Source organism: Varroa jacobsoni, unplaced genomic scaffold (assembly GCF_002532875.2).
Source record: "Varroa jacobsoni isolate VJ856 unplaced genomic scaffold, vjacob_1.0 scaffold_977, whole genome shotgun sequence".
Lineage (NCBI taxonomy): Eukaryota > Metazoa > Arthropoda > Arachnida > Mesostigmata > Varroidae > Varroa > Varroa jacobsoni.
In genome coordinates, this window is record NW_019213879.1 from 221,151 (window position 1) to 229,476 (window position 8,326).

The following is an 8,326-nucleotide window of genomic DNA, read 5'->3' on the forward strand; positions in this document are numbered from 1 at the left end:
ATTTTTGTAGCAAAGCCTAACCGAAAATGATCAAAATTACGATAGCTACTAAAATTGTAATTTGTCATTATAACTATGTATGTCTATGAAAGAGTAGATACAATGAGAATACAAGTTACTTAATTACGGTAGAAAATGGAAAGAAACGGAATAGTATGTGACATACATGGTTTACGATATAAATGCTTGAAAATGGAGGGATGAAGTGTCACTTACTTGTGTTTTAATTTGCGGCTGTTTCAATTATTTTACTTCAATACAGGCACACTTCTCTCTGGGCATATACTTAATATAACAATTTATTCTGTTTTATAATTCGGCGTGCCCGGTAATCGATTAGGTTAGCGCGTCGCCCTTGATTTAACACAAGAATCAGACACGGCGGACGCAGACTAGTTAACCTCTAGTTCGCTGAGGACCGTCGGATATCGGTTACCGTTAATATTGCCGAACTGCATTAAGCCAGCCTCGGTAGCGCGCTCTGTAGATTACAACAGCCAAATTCCGGCGTGGAGTTAATTTACATTAAAAGTAAAAGCAATTTTTGGTAATATCTTTTGATTTCTGATCCCACTAAATACGGTAATGGCAGATTACCGCAACTGTGTGCAAATTCTCACGCATGGAACAACACTTGCATGGTAGTAACGGTGGCCGCAAGCGTCTTGTCAAAATAGCACGTGTGTTGCATGTGTCTATGTTTACCAGGAGCACACGCATCGTAGGTGCATATCATCGTTTGATGCAACAAACCGGACAATCAGAAACTAATGGAGAAAAACATTAAAAATGTACTCCGCAATGTAAGTCCACTCTTTGCGGGTTTCGGCCTGGGGTTGAAATAGGCTCAACTTGTACTGTAGGCCTTTCCAAAGATAGACTCTGTAAAACTCACACCTCAGATTCGAGATGGTTCAATATATACGGAAAAACTGCTAAAAGTCAGCCGTGATTTATGTATTCTCTACAGCAACTATTAGGTCGGAACGTGGACGGGGTAACACAGTCCCTCACATATATAGTTACCATTTCGTATATTCGTAAAAAAATATGATATTCGGTATTATGTATATATTTCTACCCATGGATATATGTATATACGCACGGATACTCGACTGTGTACCAAGTGCTTTCGAATAAAAAGAAAATGATCTTTCTATAACACGTGGTACATATTTATTCGAACAGTTTGAAAAAGTTAGAGAGAGAAAAAATACTCACCCAAAAGCAGCAATTTCACTTCTCGCGCTTGTCGTTCACCGTCCTCTCTGAGGTCTTTATCAATTTTTTTCGAACGCTCCGCCGCTTGTTTGTCCACGCTGCTCACTGCACAACCCATCGTTGCTGTTGTCTAGGGGATATTAGTTTGCTGCTGGCTGTCACAGCTTTGATGTATATTGAAGAGTACGGTTACCCTAAGTGAAATTATGTTTCTCGTTGCCAACTTGCTGAAGTATAATTAGACACTCAGATGGTATGAGAGACCGATTAGAACATTCGTTTGTTTTCCCTTCCAGACACACGCACTTGCATATATGTTCTTAAGTAAATATACTGCTGATTCTTATTGTTGCCTTCCGTAATTGACCGGTTACATTGTGCAGTTACGTTTTGTATTATGGTGATGGACGAGGAGCATCAAATAATATGTTCTGTTCAGTCGTTGATTCGTCTTTTACAACAAAGCAATGTGGAATTTATCGAACGAGACGGTTCTCACTGTTATCTTAGATAATTTCGTTGGGTTTTAATGAGAGATGGATCTTTCAATTTACCATTGGTGTTGTTTTCTATATTATTAGAGAATCATATAATCTTCAGCCCTTGTTCTACAATTAATTCAACAAGTCTAATAGAATTGTTTTTTCTTATAGCCTGTTGAGATATTCGTTTTTCTTTGTCATTGTTGCTGTTTGATTTGCTGAATTCGTAGTTTTAGCAAATCGCGAAACTACACTTCGTTCGTGTCCAGTATCTGCCGGGTGATGGTCTCCTGATACCGCTGAGCGACTCGATAGGTCACGTTGTGCGAAAAATAACAGCTAAATCTTTAATCTTCTAAAAAACGAAACTTCCTATTCCTTCTCGTTCTGTCACTACTGGCCGAGACTGCTAACTTGGGAAAGAACAGTCCCGTACTTTTTGTTTTGTTCGAAACAGCCGTCGTTGTCGTTTTTTTCCTTTTTGCTGTTGCTTTACTAATAAACAGCAATGCGCGAGGCTGCAGTGCAACGGCCTATGCTGTTGTAGCCGATAAAGCTTTTCCAACGAGTAATAGCCGTGGAGGTTGAAGGGGATGTTCGTTGGAGTAGTTACGGTAGCGGGATAGTCATATGATAAAGGCAACGAACCCGTACACAACGGGTAGAAGGAAGGCAAAATGCAAATGAAAAGTACTCACAAAAGCCACACAGCTTTATTTCAGTAGACGTTCAGTAGAAGTAGAATTGGCCACGGGGACAGCAATCGTAACGGTAGTGTAAATCGTTTATACTGTTTACCGTTTAACGATTTTCTTACTTTTCGTTGCTACCCGATCTCTACGGATGTTCGTCGAGCTGATGGAACGACGGTGGCCAATGTGAGCGACGAATAACTGAACAGCACCTCTTCTTTCGCCCTTTCTCCTCTGCTGAGTACCGATGATATCTCACAACGGCCTTCACACCATCATACTGTGGGGAACAACCTTCAACATTCACTCGTAACCTATGTTCAATAAGTTCTGCTGCTTTTTTGGCGTTTTTCTCAAGCGGTCAACAAGCGAGCAAGCGATGACAACAACAACAACAAAACGACAGAAGACCCACGACTGACTCCTCCACACCGACGTACCCTCACGCAGCTAACGGTCAGCAGGCAGGAGAGACCATATATTGTTGTGCCAGCAATTAACTTCATCCACATTAACATGCGCTTTGCTGACTATTACATGAACATGCAGCGTTGTGTGTTGGTCAACGATCAGACGATTGCTAGCCCTCTGCAGGCGCCGCTGACCAGTTGGCAACGGTAAACTCGACGCAGCGCTCTTGGCCGAGGCGCAAAAACGAATTAACGCAGCTCAACGGCACAGAACACTTTAGACAACAACGACAACAACGGCAACAACAGCGACAACGACAGAAGCGGAAATCAGCGGCGAAACAGCCACCAGCGAAAAACCGCCTTGCGCTAATCACCGTCACCAAGGGCTGCCGCAGCCGTTGTCACTGTTTCTACTGCAACGACTTGAGCTGTTGCTGCTCGAGCTACCAGCAAAAACACATTTTACGTCGCCCGTCATCACAGCTTACATGCTACGATGAATGCCCCCAAGCACACACTTCGCAATAGACTCGGCGGCAGTGTTGCTGTCACCAACCGGCAAACTGTTGCAGACTACGATTGGAAACTATTGCTTGCAGTTACGTTTCGGTGTGGATATTTGCGTGCGCAAATGCGTGTCTGCCTGGCTTTTTCTCCCTCTCTTCGTTCGGCTGCTGTGTTTACTGCAGCTGCCCGTGGGGCAACTGATCGCCAGCAAGGGCCGTTACTGTTAGGATTGCTTCGTTATAGTTGTTGTGGCCGCAGTTGTTGCTGGATTAGTTGCTCGCTTGAGGGGCACACTATTCACTGACAAGAAGCAAGTTTCGTCGTTGCAGTAGGCCCTACCGGTCGTTTTCTCAACGTCTCTCTGTTTCTGTCTTCGATGTAGTTCCACCGATCGCCACTATGAGCACCGATCTCGCCGGCCACTGCTGTTGCTACTGCTATGACGAGTGCTACCACTGCCACCGTAACCGCTGCCGCCGCCGCCGAACCCGCCATCACTCTGCTTTAAAACTTCGAGCGAATAGCAGTCGCCTACCTACCCGCGCCATTTTGCCCGGGGAACCGGCTCACATGTATCGCTCCGCCCGCCGCTAAAACTGCGTACCACAGTATGGTACGTCCCGAGGAACGACGCTCTAATAGCGGCTGCAGCACAGCACTTGAATGAGGCCAGAGCGACAAACGCTGATAGGATGAATTAAAGAAAGCTTCAAAGCTTGTGCGTTTGATGAATGAAGACTTTTTCCATCCACAGTCATTTTCCACACACGTGATGGTATTCATTCATGTACAGGACGTCTCTCCGCCTAGAAAAAATCGGACGCATAGAGGCTAACAGGAAACCAGTCACATTGAAATTAAACATTGGCAATGACAAAAATGCGATAACAAAAAGTTGGTGGGGCCAGAATTGCGTAAACGCTTTAGAGCAGGATTATTATAATTTGTGATGATGAGTTAGTGCCATGCATTAAGCAAAAAAACGCACATTAATCAGAAATGATCGATAGGGATTGTTAAATCTCTGTACCAGTGAAACCCTCGTTATATAATTGAGGATATGAATAGGAACAACAATCGAGTAGGGTATACTTTCCATGAAGTATGTTATTTATCCCGACAACACAATACAAACAAATGAGATCGTTATAATTCGTGAGTCTATATATACATATACGCATATATAAACGTCGTGAAGTTGATCACCGATAATTCTTTATCTTTTCCAGATTAATTTAATCAGTTTGAAGTTTGGGAAGTTCCTTGTTTAAACTGTTCTGCGCTTGCTATACCGTTTATTAGGTTACCAGGAGTTACAGAGCAAATCGGAAATTTTGGGCGTCTTTTAAATTATATAATGCACAACAATCACATTTTACTATAGTATAGACGTACTTATTTTTATTGTTTGCACAGTGAACTTTATCGTTTGAAGCCGAAAAACTTATCTAGAGGATATAAACATGGATCGCTCGATCGTGCTTTCCTCGATCTGGCTCGGGATTAAGGTGACACTGTACATTGTCGTTAGGTAATCATGTCGATCGCTGTGCTATTTGTCCAACTTCTTCAAGAATCTCAACATTAATCGTTTGTTCAAGAGATAGAGGTTATATCACTAACCTTGGTTTTACCACTTTACAAACCCTTTACGTCATCGATTTATCGTTATTTTCAGATGAGACTCAATCAGGTTATAGTCATAGGTAACCAAAGACTTGCTGCGAATATCTGGCAGGTTTCTTCTGCTAAGGGCGCGTAGCTTGAAAATAAAAATTTTCAGCTTGGTAAATGTTCACGCGGAGACTAACATACAAAGGCAATACTGTGTGTGTGGAATGCGGTAAGGTAAAGTATTACTGGCAATCGTTGAGTCATATGCATAATGGTAAAAAAGGCAGTTTATGCACAATATCGGTAGTAATAATGAAAAAAGTTGTTTATAACAAAGCTCGAAGGCTAAGCGATCCAACGTGCGATGCAATAGTTTGAAGATATATCTATCGATGTATCGACTTGATGTGTATTTCCCTCGTTAGCCGAAAGGCAAACGATAGCGGAATATCACGGAAAGGAAAATTAGTTAGCAATGTCAGTACTTCCCAAAAGTTTGTACTATTCGAACAAAACTGAAAGATTGAAATAATTTATAATCGGTCGAAAAAAAAACATTGTAGCAGTACGCGCTCAAAACGTCACGTGGCCATGTTGACCGCTCAGGCAACAATGACTATCTCTGCTAGTGTCAAAGAGCTCGCTGTGTTAGACATAAAGCCGCTTCATCGTTCCATTGCCTTGGTAGAGTGCCGCTAAACGCAATCGTTCGAATTGCTGATTTACATTTTTTTTGCCAACAACACTTCTTTTTATGGCTGCCCCATTATTCCTAATGACTGTGGCAGCACCGCAATATCAGTAAACAGTGATAGTCCGAAGGGATGCCACCGACCGAATGGCATGTATCTAGCAGTGTGGCACGCCTGTGGTACAGCCGTGGCACGGCCAAGTAGAGAGGGCAGACCTGCGTGGCGAAAACAAGATCGTCATTCGAGTCCGAATGTCTCTCTACGCGAGCTCGCGAACGCGCTAAATTTGTCGAGTGGCTAATAATGAATAAGGGCTTTGAAAACTAAGTGGGTTTTTCGTGTTTTTCTTGGGTAGTGTAGAAATGCGTTACTTCATTTCAGCAAAACCGTTTAGTCAGTTGGGCAGGATTGCGCCGTTCAACAGGTTTCGTTGGATCTCACCCTCCCGTAACGTTGGCAACGGTCGACAAACTGTAATCGTAGCATTATCTGGCCAATCCGTTACAGCAGTCTATTCAGATCTGTAAAGTCCGCACACAGATCGGTACATAGACTTCAATTTTTGTTCTGTTGCTATCATTGTAGGCTGTCTGTTTAGTAGCAGTTTGTTCGGAGTGTGCGAGCGCCTTAGCTAACCAACAGATTTCTCTCAATCTAGCGTGATCTGAATGATATCCCGACGCATCCAAAACCCTAAACGAATTCAGGTGTTCACTGTGGAACGTCATTTTAGTTTAGGAAGTCGATCCAACTGACTCGTTCGTCAGTGACTGGACTGTCGCTCGTACTTTGAGGGCCCCGGGAGAACAAGTGCATAGCGCATAAGCGGCTTAGTAAACCATCTACAACTGAATATTTCTACCGATTTCTATCGCATAAATGCAGAAATAAGCACATATTGTGGATCGGTGTGAAGCAGAAATCTTTCGTATCTCGTGAGTGTGGTTTAAATTTTGTGTATGCCACGCTGTGGAATGCTTAGCTGTATGTAACGATAAGTAAATCAACTCGAAACTGTCCGAAGCAAATTGGTGAAAACGGGTGACGATTTTTCCTATTCGACGCGTTCCAGTGCGTCGTAATTTGCAACATATAATCAAAAACAATTAGATATACTTCTTTGTAAACAGGATCGAGACAGAATGAAGTATCACAGTGCTAAATCGCAATATTCGCTATTAGGCTCATCATGTGCGTTAGTGGCGTTAGTGTTTATCACAATCTCATTTTGTACGCCTTATTGGTTGGTCTCGGATGGCCTAAATCTTACTGGGAAAAAGTTCCGCAGGCTCGGTTTGTGGGAAGCATGCTTCGACAATTTCTACGATGAGCATTATCGGTAAGTAATTTCGAGTGAGGTAACTTATTGTTGAAGTTGTTGCGACTTAGACACAGTATCATTTTTGAATTCGCAATTGATTTTTTGCGTTGTTCTTGTGAGTCATCTGGTCAGTGCAGTCTTCGATTGCTCAATATAATGTGATATGCATTGTTTCCTTGTTTACTCATGAGTCTCATTCTAATTGCAGCATAAAAATAAATTGAAGAAGACAAAGGTTGATCCCAGTAAGCGCTATTGGTGAAAAGCATAAGCAAATGTGTAATCTTTTTTATGCCCTCATACTTTCTTTGCCTCATAAACGGACACCAGTTTCAATATCTATCCGTGCATACGAAACGCCTAGCATATATATATACGTATCTATATAAATTTCGTAGAATCAACAAAAAAGCCGAAAGAGAACGGCAGAGCATGTGAATTATGGAGCTTATGTAAACTATATTGTAACTCTAACTAGCACTAGTTGAGCAAGTCGAATAAACGTCGGAGCGTTATTTTTAAGCAGGCAGGCCCAGCAAGACAAAAAATGATAGCCTGTGCAATTTTAAAAGATATAATACTTTTTTCAGCATTTTGTGGCAGTGCAATCAAGAGCTGTCGTTCCTTCATCCCATGTTTTTTTTTTCGGCTTACAGTACAGGCTCGCTGGCTGGCGTCAGTTTATGCAGACTTCCTCGTCTTGTTATACGACCATTGCTGGCACCAGGCCTGTAGTGTAGATTGCGTAAACACCCAAATGTATTTGTGCTGTATTGAACGAAAATGTTTTTCTTTATAAATTGGCAAAGCCGAACGAAGCTGATGTAAAGAAGCTCCAGATGGTTAAATGTGTTTATTATTATTTGATTATTATTGTTATTATTTAATATGCATTATATGAATCGCATTATTCAACAGGGTGAGGAAAACTTTTTTAAAATATTTTCATCTAGGTGATGAAATACAGGATACATGTATTGCTAAGAAAAAAAAAATAGAAGAATTTATATATTCGATTTAATACCAACAGTATTCATATAAATAGCGAACAGAGAGCAACTCGATGGTTGAACTGTCTAATAGAGAGATAAGTGTGAATCATCGTGAAGCCTTGCCTGATGATGTTTTGATTGATGTTTGAGGTATGAGGCTAGCACGAACATTTCTCGTTTGGCTGTCTTAATCTCAGAAATTTTGTGACATTAGTTAGACTATATGTTGGACTCGCCAGAGTGAGAACAGATGAAACTTAGTAATCAAACAGCTCCATTGTTGTGTATAGTACTTACTGATGCGAATTGGGTTTATCGGAAAAACGATTCTTTACGGGTTGATCAGAACAAAAATGTGTAGTTTGAGGTTGAGGAATACATGCAATGTATAT

The 8,326-nt window shown here is 41.6% G+C and overlaps 2 protein-coding genes across 4 annotated transcripts in view; one reads left to right on the forward strand and one right to left on the reverse strand.

Moving 5' to 3' along the window:
- Positions 1 to 3,197, reverse strand: part of Galphai (G protein alpha i subunit) — a 39,429-nt gene extending 36,232 nt beyond the window's left edge. Inside the window, exon 1 of the mRNA XM_086970524.1 lies at positions 1,222 to 3,197. Within this exon, the coding sequence (XP_086826650.1) occupies positions 1,222 to 1,339 (118 nt within the window). The 5' untranslated portion in view covers positions 1,340 to 3,197. The remainder of the gene's footprint in view (positions 1 to 1,221) is intronic.
- Positions 3,198 to 4,588: 1,391 nt separating this feature from the next.
- LOC111265504 (uncharacterized) overlaps positions 4,589 to 8,326 on the forward strand; it is a 15,304-nt gene continuing 11,566 nt past the window's right edge. Inside the window, exons 1-2 of one of the 3 annotated variants that reach the window (XM_022842242.2) lie at positions 4,589 to 6,556; positions 6,752 to 6,960. In XM_022842242.2, the coding sequence (XP_022697977.1) occupies positions 6,764 to 6,960 (197 nt within the window). In that variant the 5' untranslated portion in view covers positions 4,589 to 6,556; positions 6,752 to 6,763. Of the gene's footprint in view, positions 6,961 to 8,326 lie in introns of all 3 variants that reach the window. The other 2 variants (XM_022842241.2, XM_022842240.2) reach the window with 2 other exon arrangements.